The sequence below is a fragment of the Macaca nemestrina genome, chromosome 20, assembly GCF_043159975.1.
Source record: "Macaca nemestrina isolate mMacNem1 chromosome 20, mMacNem.hap1, whole genome shotgun sequence".
NCBI classification, from domain to species: domain Eukaryota; kingdom Metazoa; phylum Chordata; class Mammalia; order Primates; family Cercopithecidae; genus Macaca; species Macaca nemestrina.
In genome coordinates, this window is record NC_092144.1 from 4,016,718 (window position 1) to 4,035,162 (window position 18,445).

The following is an 18,445-nucleotide window of genomic DNA, read 5'->3' on the forward strand; positions in this document are numbered from 1 at the left end:
CCCTGGGCACCTCCCCCAGGTGCAAACCTGCATCCCCAAGTCAGCAGTGGGCCCGGCGTACGCATGCCTTCCACACTGCAGGGCGGAGTCCCTGTGTCTCCTGGGGCTGCCACACCGCAGACCACCTGGTTTAAAGCAACAGTCACCATCTCACAGCCTGGGGGTCAGAGTGCACGCGCGCCTCACCAGGCTGACATCAAGCTGTGGGCAGGAAGACCAGGCCCTCCTGAGACTTTCCCAGTACTCAGAGGCACTGCATCCCTCAGCTCAGGGCCCCCTCCTCCACCTTCACAGCCACAGTGCAGCCTCTTCCAGTCTCTCTCTGACCTCTGCCTCACCCTCCTGCCACCTCTTGTGAGGACACTGGGTCCTGGACCACCCAGGATCATCTCAGCTCAAGACCTTTCATCATACAATCCAAGCCCCTCTTGCCAGGTGAAGTCGCGCATCTGCAGGTTCCAGGAAGAGGATGTGGCTGTCTCAGGACGCCCTGTCCCTCTGGCTACAGGGAAGCCAGGCCTGTGACAGCACTCGCCTCCCAAGCTGGGGGAGGCCCGCGGGGACTGGGCCTTTGTGGGCACAGCACAGCCTCCCCTAGCGCATGGGATTTCCTCCCCAGGCAAGTGGCTCATCGGGCACTTGTGGCCAGGCATTGGCCCGAGAACAGGTATCCGCCTGGTGCCGCCTTGACAGGGAGCCATGCCCAGCCCCCGTGCCGCCTGCTCTATAGCAGGTGAGCCTGCCCTGTGTCCCATGGTTTCAATGGAGCACCAAAAAACTAGATTCAAACACCCTGTTTATTTGGGCTTATGATTTACTAACTGCAGGTCTGTGTGCGGGAAGGCCAGCGTCCCCTCCTGCCGTCATCACCCACATCCACAGAGCAGCCCTAGTGCCAGGCGCAGCTGCTGCCACCCACAGCACACGGGAACGGGACCCGTGCTGCATGCCTGCTCTCCTGCCCAGGGAGATGCCACGTGTGTCTGCCTGGCAGCTTCATGACACAGTTACCAGCAGCTAGGGAGGGCTTAGATTTGATGGCATCCCCAGGCCTCTCCCTCGGGGGCTTGGGCGCATCTCCACAGCCCCCAGGAGATGGGGGCTCTGCCACGGGGCCCAGTTCCACAGCTCCACAGCTAGCTGGCGCCCCTCCCGTGCCCATGGGGCAGAGCCAAGTATTTCCAGAGGTGGCTTGGAGGCCCTGGGGTGGTGGGGGGAGGAACAGGGAGAGCATGAGACAGACCCACAGGGCTGAGGCCAACCCTGCTTTTATTTCAAGAGAGCTTCTCGATGGCTGACAGGAGCTCAGGTTTCAGGATGGCGTCCGGCTCGACCCCCGCAGCCTTGATGTCCTCCAGCACAGCCATGTCCCACGAGAAGGTCAGGAGGGCAGAGGGCACCTGCGGTGGGGGCAGGCTGTCATTCTGTCTCCACGTGGCCGTGCAGTGGAAGGACAGAGCCTAGCACAGTCGGCCCTTCCCGCTGCGGGAAACTCAGCGGGCAAGCTGGGCTCGGGGATACCCTGGCCTGGAAGCCATCTCAGCTGGTGGAGGCTGTGGCTCACACCCCGGCCTCCTGCCCTCTCCCTCCGGGACTCCCAGAACCTAAGCCTAAACTTACTGCACTAGCTAACATGAGTCACTGCTCCCATTTGACAGGGGAAACTGAGGTGTGGAGTAGTTCTGAACTCGCTCAAGGCCCTGTTGCCAGTAAGTGGGAAAGTGGGATTCAAACCCAGGGACCTGTCCAGGCCCCCTGTTCTGAAACAAGGAGGCTCCCTCCTGAGGGGCTGTGCCGGTCCCCGGAGAACCTGCAGAGGCACCGGGTCAGCAGTCCCCTGCGGGCCAACACTCACCAGCCCGCACTCATTCAAGGCCAGGTTCTCGTCCTCCGACAGCTTCTGCCCTCCCGAGGCCAGCAGCTCAAAAGGCAGCCAGTCGCTCTGCAGGGCCTCCCGAACGAACCCGTACACTGCCCCCAGCCGTTCCCGGGCGTAGAAGGTCCCTGGGGAGTGGGGAGGTCAGAGGAGGTGGGGCCCAGGGCCCCCACCAACCCAAGCCACCCTCCCTTGAGTGTCGCAAGTGCCCACCCTGCAGGAGGCAGCCGTCGGGGAGGCGCACGCGCAGCAGCGTGTAGGTGTACTTGCGCAGCCCCCGCTGCTCCTCCTTCTCCCGCATGGCCTTGGTCCGCAGCACGCTCAGCCGCTCCACTGCGTCGGACCTGCACATGAGGGCCAGGTCAGGAGCTGGCCCGGGTTCTCCCACCCTGCCCCACTCCGCTCCGCGGACACCAGGCCCACCTAAGTCTCTGCTCCCGCTTGATCTCCTCTGCCGTGAGGTTGAAGAAGTCCCCGGGCAGTTCGAACTGCGAGGCCAGGGGCGAGGGCTGGAAGACGCGGCGCTGCCGGTCCAGCTTGGCGCGCACGGGCTCCGCAGCCAGCAGCTGTTCCTTGTGCCTCTCCAGGCTCTGGGGCTGGGCCAAGGTGGTCTCGCTCAGCACGTAGAACTCCTCGGGGTCCTCTACAGCGCGGCAGGATATGGGTGTCACTGTGCAGCAGAGAGACCCCCAAGCCGGGCCCTCCTGCCCCGAGGCCCCTTGTCCCCATTCCCCACTCAGCCAAGCCCTGTCCGCTTACCCTGATCCTGGATGGGAAGCAACACCTTCTGGAACCCAATGGCCTCAAAAAACTCGTGGGTCCCTTCCAGGCAGTTAATGCGCTCCTGGGGGTGGAGATGGGGGTCACTGGGGACCCCTGGCTTCCTCCATGGCCCGGCCACGCCTCACCCGGTCCAGGGGCCCAGCTCTCGCTATTGGGAGCAGCTGTTGACCCCTGTATGGGGCCCAGCCCTGGGGGTGCCTCAGTACTAGGTGCAAACCTGCTTTTCTAAGGTGGGAGTCTCCACCAGCTCCGCACAGAGGAAAAAGTCACAACCAGGCACGAAGAGTGAGGCTGAGGAGCCAGATACTGCTGGGGCCTGAAGCAAGGCTAACACAGGCCAGGGCGGCCAGACCCTGCCGTTTCCCCCAGAAGAACCAGACATCTGGTTTGCATGAGAAACCTCCCCACTGCCGACATGTTCCCAAACAAGCCCAACTGAAGAGGAGGAAAAGGATGTGGGTGAGGAGAGGCAGAATTTGTTGATTTGGGGTGACTGGTGCATTAAAATCTTGCCCCCTATCTTGTCCTGCTACCTTCTACTGGCCAAACGCTTCACTGCTTGGGGCTCAACTCTCGCTAGCTCCTCCAGGGACTGCCTGGTGTGGGCCACCACCGGCTCCTGCAGGCCGGCTGCCCCCACCCCCAGCCTGGGCCCAGGGGCCACAAGGCACGCCCACCTGGAACACCTTGTTCTGCAGCTTGATCTTCCGGTACTTCTCCTCCTCGGGGTGCAGGTGGATGTTGTCCAGGTACCTGGGGTAGGTGGAGAGGGTGAGTGGGGCACAGCCGAGGCTGCCCGCCCGGCCCCTCTGTGCCTCCTGCCCCAGGTCAGTGGCTCAGCCACACTTGGCCTCTAGTCAGAGGGAAGAAGCGGCCCAGTGACCCCAGGGCAGGAGACCGTCTCCGGGTGGAAGGCATACCTCGCACACCCCACGGAGCCCACCCCTGGTGCCGGAAGGAGCCCCATGGAACCCCTCACTGTCCCACCAGTCCTAGAAGGGCACCAGTTAACCACAGCGGTGGGGGAGCCACAGGGCCGGAAGAGTGGAGAGCCAGAGCCGGGGGGCCGCAGCGGCAGCAGGGGGCTCCTGTGGGGGGCTCCCTCGGGGCTGGCGGGCAGCGTGGACTTCCAGGCCTGCCCCCAATCCTGAGACTCGGGGAGTGGGGTGGGACCCCGCCTCCTCCACACGCTCCCCGAGTGGTCCCCAAGGAAGCCAGGGTGGGCAACCCCTGATTCCATAAACACCTTCATTTCACACATGGGTAAACAGACCCAAAGAGGCCCAGTCCTTTGCCCGAGGCCTCTGGGTGGAGCTGCCTCACTACTCTCGGCCTGTGCTCCCTTCCTAGCCCACCTCAGCAGGTCATGAGGGGACCAGAGAGGGTGACAGCCCCAGTGGGAAGGGTGCTGGGGCGAGCCGGAGGGGCCAGGCAGGGCAAAGGGGCCACGCACTCACTTGGCAATGGTGTCCACGCCCAGCTTCACCCGGTCCCGGTCTTTGTTGAACGTGTGGATCTTCATGATGGAGGCAGCCACTGGGTCGGTGGAGAAGTGCTGGGAGGAGGGAAACAGGGAAAGCTGCTCACTGAGAACCCCGGCCACACGGCCCTCCGCTGCCCAGGTAACAGGGACAGGAAGAGGAAGGCAGAGCGGCGGCGTGGAGCAGCCCTTAGCTGTGCACTCATCACAGAAAGGAAAAGAGAGACCCTCGAAGACCCCGGCCCTGCCCACACGCCAGGGCAGAGGCGACACAGCCAAGACGGAGCAGAACTCAAGTCTGCCCTTCCGCCTTCTCAAGGCTAGACCCACGGGACTTGGGGGCCGGTGTGACGTGACAGAACTTTGCCTCACACTCTGGCTTTAGAACCCGACCTCAGTGCTGAGATCCACCAAGGCCGCGCTGCCCCTTACAGAACCTCCCGCCACCATGGACACCGCATCCCTCCTGACCTCACAGCCCCATGATGGACGTTCTGGAACGACTCCCGGGTCTCATGTCAAGAAAGAGACCCAGAGGCCCCTTGTCACAGGGATGGCAGGTGGCAGAGAGGACACAGATGAGTCTGCAACCCTCAATGTCTGAAACTCAATGGCTGGAAGATGGATACCCCCAGCCCCTGCCCCACCCCGAGGTCCCGCCTATGTTACTAGGGGAGGGGAGAAGTCACAGCCGGAATTCCTGGGGTTTCCCAGAGCCAGCCCTGCTGACTGTGAGGTACAGCGTCCCAGCACGGAGAGGCTGAGAACAGGTAACAACCGGACAACACTGAGGCACAAATCCATTCACGCTCGGCACAGCTACCGCACACGGCCACACCCAGAGAGCCACCCATGGCCTGAGAAGCAGGGCTGCCACCCGCACCTCCCTGGGCTGCCCAGATGAGGGCGGGTGAACAGCAGGGCCGCCCAGGACCACGTGTCAGGATTCGGGCCACCTGCCCAGGCAGCCCAGAGCTCCACCCACCATCCCCCACCCTCAACTGCACAACAGGGTCCCTCAGCAGCCCCCTGCGTCACACAGACCCATGACCCACACGCTGAGCCGGGGCTCAAGCCAACAGAAAATTGGGACCCAGCCCAGTCTGCCGGTTTAGTTGCCGAGGTGATGTGGGGAGTGGGGCAGAGCACGCGGCTGCAGAGAGAGGCAGAGCTGCGAGACACCCCTGCCGTCCCCAGGACAACAGCTTCCTGGGGATCAGAGTGCCCGGGACAGCACACCTGCCAAGGGAAGGGCGTCAGCTCCAAAAGCGGCCCTCGGGCGTTTTGGGCAACTGGCTGCCAGGCTTAGGTCAGGAGCTGGGTACGTGCACAGACAAGGGACGAAGCAACAGTGGCCAGGAAGGCGACCATATCCATACAGGAATGTACTTTGTAAGAAAGGTGGGATTTCACAGCTGTGAGCAAAAGACAGGTGCTCTCCACAGGTGGGGCTGAGAAGAGAACTGAGCAAAGATCTAGAAAAAAATAACATCAGCGCCACCCTGCCGTGTTACATAATAACACGCTCCAGCTGGATCAAAGCTTCAACCATAGAAACAACAAGCCAGCAGTCAGTGAGAAGCCAGAAGAAAAGCACTGGAGGCCGGGCGTGGTGGCTCACGCCTGGAATCCTAGCACTTTGGGAGGCCGAGGCGGGTGGATCACGAGGTCAGGAGATCGAGACCATTCTGGCCAACATGGTGAAACCCCATCTCTACTAAAAATACGAAAGTCAGCCGGGCGTGGTGGCGGGCACCTGTAGTCCTAGCTACTTGGGAGGCTGAGGCAGGAGAATCCCTTGAACCCGGGAAGCGGAGGTTGCGGTGAGCCGAGATTGCACCACTGTACTCCAGCCTAGTGACAGAGCAAGACTCTGTCTCAAAAAAATAAAATAAAATAACCCTGGAGAGGCCACAAAAGAATTCTCTCAGCATGGAAGTGGGTAAAGCATTTCTAAGAATAGCCCCAAACCCAAAAGCCATGAAATAAGACTGACACATTTAATTATACAGAGATCAAAAAATCCTACGCAGCAAAGCGACCATAAGCAGAGCCAGTATATGAGCAACTACAGGGAAATATGTGCAACTCATATCATAGGCAAAAGCCTGAATTGCCTAATATATAAAGAGTGCCTACAAATCACTAAGAAAAAGACAAACTATCTAATAATGTACAAAGGATGCATTTTCTTTTTTTTTTTTTTTTTTTTGAGATGGAGTCTCGCTGTGTCGCCCAGGCTGGAGTACAGTGGCCGGATCTCAGCTCACCGCAAGCCCTACCTCCCGGGTTTACGCCATTCTCCTGCCTCAGCCTCCCGAGTAGCTGGGACTACAGGCGCCCACCACCTCGCCCGGCTAGTTTTTTGTATTTTTTAGTAGAGACGGGGTTTCACCGTGTTAGCCAGGATGGTCTCGATCTCCTGACCTCGTGATCCGCCCGTCTCGGCCTCCCAAAGTGCTGGGATTACAGGCTTGAGCCACCACGCCCGGCCCAAAGGATGCATTTTCATATGAAACATGGCCAACCCAACCTAAAATAAGGAAAGTGCAAATTAAATCTATCCTGGGATGTTATTTTCACTTGTCAATAGGGGTAAAGATCAAAGTTTGGTGATTTACAGTACGGTGAGAGGATGGGGACACGGGTGCTTTCGCACACACTGCTGGAGTAGGTGTGAGTCTGGAGAGTCTCCATGGAACTGTTACTATTTTTTTTTTTTTTTTTTAGATGAAGTTTTGCTCTTGTCGCCCAGTGCCCAGGCTGGAGCTCAATGGCACGATCTCGGCTCACGGCAACCTCTGCCTCCGGGGTTCAAGTGATTATCCTGCCGCAGCCTCCCGAGTAGCTGGGATACAGGCGCCTGTCACCATGCCTGGCTAATTTTTGTATGTTTAGTAGATACAGGGTTTCACTATGTTGACCAGGCTGGTCTTGAACTTCTGACCTCAGGTGATCCACCTGCCTCGGCCTCCCAAAGTGCTGGGATTACAGGCGTGAGCCACCGCGCCTGGCCACTGTTATTACTTTTTGAGAAAGGGTCTCACATATCACCCAGGCTGGTGTGCAGTGGCCTGATCACGGCTCACTGCAGCCTCCACCTCCCAGGCTCAAGCAATCCTCCTACCTTGGCCTTCTGAGTAGCAAGGACTACAGGTGCACGGCAGCATGCCCAACTAATTTGTTTCTGTTTTTGTTTTTGGTAGAGACAGGGTTTTGCCATGTTGCCCAGGCTAAAGCCGAGGTTTCTGAGAACCTATTGATGGTGTTAAGTGAGGACTTGCTGTATTAGGGGAAAAAAGATGCTGTGGAAGTTATTTTTGTTCTTTTGTTTGTTTGTTTTTTGTTTTTTGAGACCGAGTTTCGCTCTTGTTGCCCAGGCTGGAATGCAATGGCACGATCTCAGCTCACCACAACCTCCGCCTCCCAGATTCAAGCAATTCTTTTGCCTCAGCCTCCCGAGTAGCTGGGATTGCAGGCATATGCCACCACACCCAGCTAATTTTGTAGGAAGTTCTTTCTGTATTGAAGCAAATAATACATAACTTTTTATGAAAAACAAAACCAGGCCAGGCACGGTGGCTCACACCTGTTATCCCAGCACTTTGGGAGGCTGAGGCGGGTGGGTCACTTGAGGGCAAAAGTTCGAGACCAGCATGGTCAACATGGTAAAACCCCATCTCTACTAAAAATACAAAAATTAGCTGGGCGTGGTGGCAGGCACCTGTAATCCCAGCTACTTGGGAGGCTGAGGCACGAGAATCGTTTGAATCTAGGAGGCAGAGGTTGTAGTGAGCCGAGAATGCACCACTGCACTCCAGCCTGGGTGACAGAGTGAGACTCCATCTCAAAAAGAAAGACAAACCTAGCTGGGAGAGAGGAGATACGGATGCATACACAATGGTGTGCCTGGATTCGGGGTATCAGAAGAGGGACTTCACTACTAGCAGTGGGCTCTGGGGACTCTGGGAGGGACCTGTACCACCTGGGCTTCCGATGGGGGGTGGCGCAGGCACAGGAAGCTACAGGTTGGGGCAGGAGCACACGGGGCGCCACTCACCGAAAGAATGGCTTCCTTGATGCGGGCGTCCCGCTGGTCCTTCCTCAGGGTGGCCCCAGTGAGCGGACAGGTGAAGTACACACCAGGCACGGCCAGGTGGGCAGAGCCTTCCTCTCTGGGCTCAGATACCTGGGGCGGTGAAAGTGTCCGAGTCTGGACTGTGGACAGAAGCCACCCCGAGCCTCGCCGAGCACCACAGTCCTGAGTGTGGCCCGCAGAACCAGACATCTCTAGCCCCCATGCTGTCCCTTCCACTTGGTGGCCATGGGAGACACCCTGGCCAAGTGACTGGATCCCTCAGCCTGTTCCCTGGTATGTCAAATGTCCCTGTGGAGCCTATTCAGAACTAAACAAGGTAAGGAAAGGAAAGCACGGAGCAGCTTCTGACACGCAGGAAGCACTCAGCAGACGGCAGCTGGGCTCCTGCTGGTCCTGTCCCCAAGCTGGTGAGGAAGGAGCTCTGTGTGGGAGTCCATGGGCACAGTGCCCTGGACAAGGCCTGACTTTTGGGCCTCCGTTTCTAGGCCATCTCTAAGGTCCCTGCGTGCTAAAATTCACTGAATCCTCGAGGATCAAGCTGCTTAGAACTCCTTTCAGCAGAGCTCTCAAGGCCCACCTCCTACAGGAAGGCCTCCCTGATTCCACCCGTCTCCACGGAGCCCCTTGACCTCCAAGCCAGGCAGGAGCAGGCAGTGGTAGGGGACAGGCTCTGAAGCCACAGACTAGCCAGTCCTGTCTTTGCTGGTTCTGGGGGTATAGGAGAGAGGACAGCTGGTTTGACCTCTCTCAACCCCGGTTCTCTTTCTGAAAAGTGAGAACTGTAACTGCATCCACCTTAACGGGTTAAGGGGAAGGAGCGATGGGCTTATGTACCTCAGGCCCACTTCTCCAGGCCTGAGCCAGCATCCTCAGCTGCCGAGCCCCGAAGGTCCGGACAACACCATGTTCCACCACAACCCGCCTCCACCTTGCAGGGCAAGGTTTCCTAACCACCCTGGAGCCCCAAGGGCAGTGGCCACATCTCCCCCATGATGAAGTCAAGCTGTCCCCACCCCTCAGCGTGGGACAGTGCCACCAGTGGCTGTTCTTACCACGTTGGTCCCTGGGGCCTCGGGGCTCCCGCTGACGGTGGCTTCGGCTTGCAGTTCCTTTCTCACTGGAAGGCAGCCCAAGAAGGAGAAGCAGAGCCAGGGTGGTGAGCACGCCTCTGTCCTGGCCCGAGCCCCCTCATTCCTGGGGTGGGCCCGTGAGCCATGCACAACACCCCAGCCTGCTGCTGCTGGAGGTCAGGCTGGAGGTCCCCTCAGCCTGAGCCAGCACCCCACTGCCTGCGCAGTCCCTGTTTCTGCTCCAAGTCTCTGCTCCCACCCGCTCCCCAGGAAGCTGCCCTTCCCCCAGCACCTGCCCTTGGTGAGTCGCTCCCAAGGGTGACCCTCACACCCCCACAGCTGCTTCCAGGCCCTGGACTTCTGCGTCCAGGGCCAGGCACTAAGGCTGGGAACCTCAAACAGCCCCGACCTGGGCCCGGGGCGGGCCACATCTCACCCTGGTTTCGGATGCTGTCCTGCGACGTGGGGCCCCAGGCCCGGGACTGCTTCTGCTCCAGCCGGGCCAGGGCGGCAGCGGCCGCCATCTGTGCCTCATTGGTGGGTCCCTGGCGGGGCGGCCTCGGGGCCGGCTGGCTGGACTTCTGTTTGGGGGCCTTTTCCCTGGGGACAGACCGAGGGAGAGCGAGTGTATCCTCCTGAGGTGGCCGGCAAACCTGACGTGCGGTCACACAGGGGAGCTTCTGCTGCTCCCCAGCTCCTGCCACCAGCACCACCAGTCAGACGTGTCCCTGCCTATGCGGGCCAGGACGCCTGCTACCCAGGGGCCACCCGCAGCCACCAGATGGTTCTTCTGCAAGCGGAAGAGCCCCTGGAGGAAGGAGATGCTGGTTCCAGTCAGTTCTGCACCACAGGGCAAGTCCTGCCCCACTGGGCCTCAGCATCCTCGTTTGTAAAATGGGGTGGCAGCACCCCTCCCGAGGCGAAGGCACCTTGATATCCTCAGGGCCTTTTTTTTTTTTCTTTTTGAGACAGGGTCTTGCTCTGTCACCCATGCTGGAGTACAATGGCACGATCACGGCTCACTGCAACCCTGAGTTCCCAGGCTCAAGGAATCCTCCCGCCTCAGCCTCCCGAGTAGCTGGGACTTGGAGGCAAGCATCATCACGCATGGCTAATTTTTCTTTTTTTTTTTTTTGAGACGGAGTCTCGCTCTGTCGCCCAGGCTGGAGTGCAGTGGCCGCATCTCAGCTCACTGCAAGCTCCGCCTCCCGGGTCTACGCCATTCTCCTGCCTCAGCCTCCCGAGTAGCTGGGACTACAGGCGCCCACCACCTCACCCGGCTAGTTTTTTGTATTTTTTAGTAGAGACGGGGTTTTACCGTATTTAGCCAGGCTGGTCTCGATCTCCTGACCTTGTGATCCGCCCGTCTCGGCCTCCCAAAGTGCTGGGATTACAGGCTTGAGCCACCGCGCCCGGCCACGCATGGCTAATTTTTCTATCGAGACAGGGTCTCGCTGTGTAGCTCAGGCTGGTCTCCAACTCTTGGCCTCAAATGATCCTCCCACCAGGGCCTCCCAAACTGCTGGGACTACAGGCATGAGCCACAGCACCCAGCCCACATCCTCAGGAATTGAGGAGACTCAAGGGATGCCACATCCTCCCCCACTCCCTGCTGTGAGAGTCTCCACCCTCAGGTCACAGCTTCGTTTGCTGAGCACCTACTGTGTGCTGGGCCCCCTGCTGGGAGCCGGCCGGCTTGGTTGGTTGACTCCTCCTAACAAGCTGCCAGGGAGGCCTCACCATCCCGTTCCCAAACCCAAGAGGGTCAGGAAGTCCGGGCAATGTGCCCCATGCCACACCACCCTTGTGGCAGGACCCTGGGGTCAGCGGACAGCAGAACCAGCCTCGCCCTGGCCACTCCATGCCAGGCCCAGGGCTGTGCAAGTACCAAGAGCTCATGGACTCGCGGTTCCGCCCTGTTGAGCCCTACACCAAGGAGGGTTCCATAATCCACTTGGCACAGTGGCCTGGCAGAGAAGCCCTTTCTGCCAACCTGCTCGGACGCGTCTGTCTCGCCTGTCTCCTCTCAGGCCCCTCCCGTGAATTCAGGGACTGTGTCACTTTCCATGTCGTAAGTCTATTAAAACTTCCTGGAGGCCAGGCTCTCAGTTCAAGCCCTGTACTCCTCTGGCTCTGCTTAGATACTCGGGCAGCCCTCCCTCCTCGTCTCGAGGCTTAGCTTCGTGCCCACCCCTGCCTATCTAGTCCTCCCACAGCGCAGCATCTTGGGTGGAAGAGGAGATGACTCATGAAGACCCATCCCAGCCCCATCCGATATCTAGGTCTTTCCAACAAAATGGCATTTCCCAGGGCACCTCACCCCAACCGGTCATGGACCCTGCCCGCCCTGCGCAGCCACAGGGACCCTTCTGCAACCTCAGCCAGGGAGCGTCAGCATCACTCCACTGCACGACGCCCGCCCACCACGAAATCCTAAAGCCTCCCTCGGCCGGAGAGCCCTTCCCGGCCTGGCCCACTGCCCTCCCCTGGCCTGGCTCCCCTGGGCTCCCCGCGGTTCTTCCCATACCCCAGCTGCTCCCCGCCGCAAGGCCCTGCACTGTCTGTGCCTTCTGCCCACAGTGTTCTCCTGCGGGGAGGGAGGAGGACAGGGGATCTGGAAAGGGCTAGAGCTGCCACAGGGAGAGAAGGAGGGGGCTGATTTCCCCACGGCTGAGTCTCACTGTGTCCTGGGAGAGGCCTTCCCAAACCACCTGATGGCGTCTGCTCACCCTCCTTCAAGGCCCTGGGCACCGCCTGAGCCCTCCTCTGAGGTCTGTTGGTTTATTTGTCCATCAGCTCCCTCTAGAAGGTGAGCCCTGGGACAGCAGAGGCCTTCTCCTGTCCACCACTGCAGCCTAAAACAGGACTTGGTGCCCACACGCCCCACACACCCTGGATATCCAGTCTCGCTCCAGAGGGGACCTCCGCACCCCTTCCCTTCCCGAGTCTCCCCTCTTACCTTCCCCTCTCCTCCAGGCTCTGGGCTGACCCAGCCATCACCCTGATGCCCTGCATCCTTCCTGTCACGCCCAGTCCTAACCCCACCCACTACTGGTTGAATCAATGAAGGGCTCCCCCCATTTGTCCACTTCTCTCCCTGACCCCCCTCCCTCTCTCACTCAGCCTTTGCTCTCCTGCTCTCCCCTAGGAACCCTGAATTCCTCGCTATGCCCCTACCTCCATCACCACCCCACCAACCCGTGATTCCCTGACCCCCACTTCCTGCCACCTCCCTGCCTCTCCTCCTACCCCCTCCCAGCCCCCACCCCTTCACAATCCCTTCCATTATTGCTTACAGACCCCTACCCTGGCTGCCTGGCTGACCTCCTTCCTCAGTCACTCTCCATCAGTCCCCACCACCCCCTGGCCAGCCAGCTCCCTGCAGCAGCCCCAGCTCTTCCAGCTTCCCTTTTCTCAGCCCAGCAGCCCTCAGCCTCGCACCCTCTCCAGCGCCACTTCTTTCCCGGCCCTCCACCTGCCCTCCCAGCTGGCTCAGCCCTGCTCAGGCCCTTCTCTCCAAGTCCTCCCTAGACGATCCGGAAGCCTGCCCGGCACTTATCTCCTTTCCCCTCCTCTCTCACCTCCATAATCCACTTGGCACAGTGACCTGGCAGAGAAGCCTCGCAGAGAAGGCCTTTCTCCCAGCCTGCTCAGACGCGTCAATCTCGCCGGTCTTCTCCTCTCAGGCCCCTCCCGTGTCACAGTCCATCTGTCAGAGTCCCTCACCTCCAGACTCCTCACACACCTTCCTCAGCCCCTCCCAGGTGACTGAAGACGCTACCCACCCCGGCCTCCTTGGCCTTCCAGACTCTTCCTGGTCTCCTATCAGCCTCCCACGTGCTCCAGATCCCAAGTCCAGAACCCCTCTTCCCATGGATGCCTCAGAACAACTGTCCACCACCCCACCCCACAGTTGTGCGTCTTCCTCCAAGCTCAGCTCTCATCCATGGTCACCTAGATTCCCCCAAATCATCCCGGCCACTTAAGGACCAGCCGGGTCCCCAGACCTCTCCCTTATCACCCGTCTCAGAACTGATCATCCCTTTTTTCCCCCAGGGTCGCTCCACTGACCCCCAACTTCCTGCAGCCCCGCCGCCCTAATCCCCCGCCACTGCCTCGGACCCTCCTGCGGCCCCGCCCCCGAGACCTCCCCTCCCACCCGGCCCCCTTGCCCCGCCCCCTGCGCATGTTCCCCTCCCCCCGCCTCCCTTGCCCCGCCCCCGGCTCACACCCGCCCCCTCCTGCCCTGACCCCAGATCTCTCTCCCCTCCCCCTGACGCCCATCCTTGGCCCCGCTTGCCCCGCCCCCGGAGCCTCTCCCGCTCCCCTGACTCTCGGCTGCCGCTCCCCAGCCCCTCGCCCTCTCCGATCTCCCGAGCCGCCCGAGGCCCCAGACCCCTCTCCCCGGCCGCCCCTGCGTTCCTCACGCACCCCACGGACTCTGTGAGCTTCTGACCGGGTCCCGCGCTCTTGAACTTGATGTCGGCCTTGAACTCCTGAAAGAATTTCTTCATGGTGGCGGCTGGCCCGGCGGCGAGGGGCCGCGGGGGCGGGGGGCACAGGGCCCAGTCGGGGAGGGGCCGCCCGGGACCAGCCACCGGAAAAAAAATACCGCGCCGCCGGAAGTCCCGCCTTCCCGAGGCCGACCACGTGACAATAGGCTAGAAGTGCCTCTCTAGCGCTCGGTGCCTCGCTGGCCCAGGGCGGCCGCTCTGTACGCTGGAGCCGCATCTCTGTGGTTCTTCCGGACTCCGTTGCCAGGGCGACGAGTGCGCCTCTCGATTAGAGTCAGTGCCTTGCCTGGCAGCTTCCGTGGCGCTCCCCAAACGGTGACAGACGGTGACAGGACGACTGAACCTCGCAGAGAAAGCACTGGGCCCTGTCCCTTTCGCTGCTCAACCTAAGCTGGGCACGGTGGCTCACGCCTGCAATCACAGCACTTTCGGAGGCTCAAGCGGGAGGATTACTTGATTCCAGAAGTTGGAGACCGGTCTGGGCAACATGGCAAAACCTCGTCTCTATTTATTTATTTATTTATTTATTTATTTATTTTTTTTTTTTTTTTTTTTTTTTTTTTTTTTTGAGACGGAGTCTTGCTCTGTCCCCCAGGCTGGAGCACAGTGGCCGGATCTCAGCTCACTGCAAGCTCCGCCTCCCGGGTTCCGGCCATTCTCCTGCCTCAGCCTCCCGAGTAGCTGGGACTACAGGCGCCCGCCGCCTCACCCGGCTAGTTTTTTGTATTTTTTAGTAGAGACGGGGTTTCACCGTTTTAGCCAGGATGGTCTCGATCTCCTGACCTCGTGATCCGCCCGTCTCGGCCTCCCAAAGTGCTGGGATTACAGGCGTGAGCCACCACGCCCGGCCGTCTCTATTTAAAAAAAAAAAAAAAAGGCCGGGCGCGGTGGCTCACGCCTGTAATCCCAGCACTTTGGGAGGCCGAGACGGGCGGATCACGAGGTCAGGAGATCGAGACCATCCTGGCTAACACGGTGAAACCCCGTCTCTACTAAAAAATACAAAAAACTAGCCGGGCGAGGTGGCGGGCGCCTATGGTCCCAGCTACTCGGGAGGCTGAGGCAGGAGAATGGCGTGAACCCGGGGGGCGGAGCTTGCAGTGAGCTGAGATCCGGCCACTGCACTCCAGCCTGGGCGACAGAGCGAGACTCCGTCCCAAAAAAAAAAAAAAAAAAGTAAAATAAAATAATAGCCAAGGGTGGTGGCGCGCACCTCTCAGCTACTTGGCAGGCGGAGGCGGGAGGACCACTTGAACCCAGGAGGTCGAGACTGCAGTGAGCTGTGATCAAGCCACCGCATTCCAGCCTGGGCAACAGAGAGAGACCCTGCCTCAAGCAAAACAAACAAAAATCCAACCTTCCCTGTCTCCCCAGAGCTTACGTGATAAAGTCCCAATTTAATGTGGGGTATTGGAGGCCCCCACCTTCTGGCCCTGTTTTGGTCCCTGAAGCCCCCCACCCCACCAACACCACCACCACCACCACCACCACTTACCCTAGGTAGAAGCTGTTTAAGAGGATGCATCCAATTGGGACCTGGGGATCCACTTTGGTGAACAAGACAGAGAAACCAGTTAATAGTGGCGTACTTTGGGCTGTGCGATTCGCAAAGAAGATACACAAAGTGACAGTTAAAACAAGCCTCCAAAAAAGGGAGTTGGGGGTCAGACGTGGTGGCTCATGCCTATAATGCCAGCACTTTGGGAGGCCGAGGCCGGCGGATCATTTGAGGTCAGGAGTTTGAGACCAGCCTGGCCAACATTGTGAAACCCTGTCTCTACCGGCGCCGGTAATCCCAGCTACTTGGGAGGCTGAGGCAGGAGAATCGCTTGAACCCAGGAGGTGGTGGTTGCAGTGAGCGGAGATCTCACCACTGCACTTCAGCCTGGGCAACAGAGGGAGACTGTGCCTCAAAAAAAACAAAAACAAAAACAAAAACAAAACAAAACAAAAAAGGAGTTGGAATGAGATACACAAAGACTGAGGGAGGAGAGGCCTCCAGGTAAGGAAACAGCCCACTCTAAGACTGAAATTGAAATAACATGGGTTGGACAAGTGACTCAGGCCTGCAGTCCCAACATTTCGGGAGGCCAAGGTAGGAGGATTGCTTTAGCCCAGGAGTTTGAGGCTGCAGTGAGCTATGATCACACCACTACACTCCAGCCTGGGCAAAGAGCCAGACCCTGTCTTATTAAAAGAGGAAAAAAAATTGGGCTGGGCACAGTGGCTCACACCTATAATCCCAGCACTTTGGGAGGCCAAGGCGGGTGGATTACTTGAGGTCAGAAGTTCAAGACCGACCCAGCCAACATAACAAAACCCCATCTCTACTAAAAATCCAAAAAGTAGCCAGATGTGGTGGTGTGCGCCAGTAATCCCAGCTACTTGAGAGGCTGAGGTAGGAGAATCGCTTGAACTCAGGAGGTGGAGGTTGCAGTGAGTTGAGATTGCGCCATTGCACTCCAAAAAAAAAAAAAAAAGAACATACTGAGTTGGTTGTACTACTCTTTTCTTTGTTGTTGCTTTTTTTTTTTTTTTTTTGAGACAGTCTTTTTTTTTTTTTTAATTCTTTTTTTTTTTTTTTTTTTGAGACGGAGTCTCGCTCTGTGCAGTGGCCGGATCTCAGCTCACTGCAAGCTCCGCCTCCCGGGTTCATGCCATTCTCCTGCCTCAGCCTCCCGAGTACCTGGGACTACAGGCGCCCGCCACCTCGCCCGGCTAGTTTTTTTTGTATTTTTCAGTAGAGACGGGGTTTCACCGTGTTAGCCAGGATGGTCTCGATCTCCTGACCTCGTGATCCGCCCGTCTCGGCCTCCCAAAGTGCTGGGATTACAAGCTTGAGCCACTGCGCCCGGCCTTGAGACAGAGTCTTACTCTGTCGCCCAGGGTGGAGTGCAGTGGTGTGATGTAGGCTCACTGCAACCTCCGCCTCCCAGGTTCAAGCGAGTTTCGTGCCTCAGCCTCCTGAGTACCTGGGATTACAGGTATGCTCCACCATGCCCAGCTGATTTTTGTATTTTTAGTAGAGACGGGTTTTCACCATCTTGGCGAGGCTGGTCTCAAATTCCTGACCTCAAGTGACCCACCTGCCTCAGCCTCCCAAAGTGCTGGGATTACAGGCATGAGCCACTGTGCCCAGACTCTTTTCATCATTTCTTAATATTTTATATGGAAAACGACAGGCTGGAATCAGTGACTCATGCCTATAATCCCAGCACTTTGGGAGGCTGAGGCAGGCAGATTGCTTAAGCTCATGAGTTGTTGTTGTTGTTTTTGAGACGGAGTCTTGCTCTGTTTCCCAGGCTAGAGTTCAGTGGTGCCTGCGATCTTGGCTCACCACAACCTCCACCTCCCAGTTTCAAGCAATTCTCCTGCCTCAGCCCCCCAGGTAGGTGGGATTACAGGTGTTCACCACCACACCCAGCTAATTTTTGTATTTTTAGTAGAGGTAGGATTTCACCATGTTGGCCAGGCTGGTCTCCAACTCCTCACCTCAAGTGATCTGCCTGCCTTGGCCTCCCAAAGTGCTGGGATTACAGGTGTGATTGACCATGCCTGGCCAAACTCATGAGTTTGAGGCCATAATCGGCAACACGGTGAGACCTCTTCTCTACAAAAAATACAAAATATTACGCCGGTGTGGTGGTGCACACCTGCAGCCCCAGCTACTAGGGAGTGGGCGGTGGGAGGATCACTTGAGCCTAGGAGGTTAATGTTGCAGGGAGCTGTGATCCTGCCACTGCACTACAGCCTGGGTGACAGAGTGAGATCTTATCTTAACAAATAAAAAATAAAAAAGGAAGAAAAAAGATAAAAAAGAAAGGCAAAGTCTATTTCTTCTCTCTTTGATTGTCAGCTAGACTTTGTGACTCATTTTTAACAATAGAATAAGGCAGAAGCAACAATGTGGGACTTCTGAAACTAGGACATAAAATTCACTGATGCTTCCTCTTTGCTCTTTCTCTGGGCTCACTCACCTGGGGAAAGCCATCCGCCATGATGGGAGGAAGCTCAAGCAGCTCCACGGAGAGGCCCACGTGGTGAGGAACTGAGGCCTCCCGCCAACAGCCGCATACAGCAGCCACCTCGGAAGGGGCTGGGTGACAGAGCAAGATCATGTCTTAAAAAAAAAAAAAAAAAAAAAAAAAAAAAAAAGGGTGGACACAGTGGCTCACGCCTGTAATCCCAGGACTTTGGGAGGCCAAGGCAGGCAGATCATGAGGTCAAGAGATCGAAACCATCCTGGCCAATATGGTGAAACCCTGTCTCTACTAAAAATACAAAAACTAGCTGTGCATGGTGGCACGTGCCTGTAGTCCCAGCTCCTCAGGAGGCTGAGGCAGGAGAATTGCTTGAATCAGGGAAGTGGAGGTTGCAGTGAGCCAAGATTGCATCACTGCACTCCAGCCTGGGCGACAGAGTAAGACTCCGTCTCAGAAAAGAAAAGAAAAGGCGGTGGCTCAAGCCTGTAATCCCAGCACTTTGGGAGGCCGAGACGGGCGGATCACGAGGTCAGGAGATCGAGACCATCCTGGCTAACATGGTGAAACCCCGTCTCTACTAAAAAATACAAAAAACTAGCCGGGCGAAGTGGCGGGCGCCTGTAGTCCCAGCTACTTGGGA

At 58.2% G+C, this 18,445-nt stretch overlaps 1 protein-coding gene across 3 annotated transcripts; it reads right to left on the reverse strand.

The window, feature by feature from the left end:
• Window positions 1-779: 779 nt before the first annotated feature.
• LOC105485264 (UBX domain protein 6) lies at window positions 780-13,928 on the reverse strand. 3 transcript variants are annotated; one of them, XM_011747519.3, is made up of 11 exons: window positions 13,740-13,928; window positions 9,745-9,908; window positions 9,291-9,355; window positions 8,200-8,328; window positions 4,117-4,214; window positions 3,337-3,412; window positions 2,636-2,720; window positions 2,300-2,519; window positions 2,090-2,220; window positions 1,856-2,004; window positions 780-1,400 (listed from the first exon to the last, which is right to left on the reverse strand). In XM_011747519.3, the coding sequence occupies exons 1-11, from the start codon at window positions 13,820-13,822 to the stop codon at window positions 1,275-1,277; spliced, it is 1,326 nt and encodes a 441-aa protein (XP_011745821.2). In that variant the 5' UTR covers window positions 13,823-13,928; the 3' UTR covers window positions 780-1,274. The 3 variants fall into 3 exon arrangements, with proteins under 3 accessions (XP_011745821.2, XP_011745832.2, XP_070942148.1); XM_011747530.3 differs by lacking the exon at window positions 13,740-13,928 and adding an exon at window positions 12,890-13,323; XM_071086047.1 differs by lacking the exon at window positions 13,740-13,928 and adding an exon at window positions 12,268-12,409.
• Between the last annotated feature and the right edge of the window lie 4,517 nt (window positions 13,929-18,445).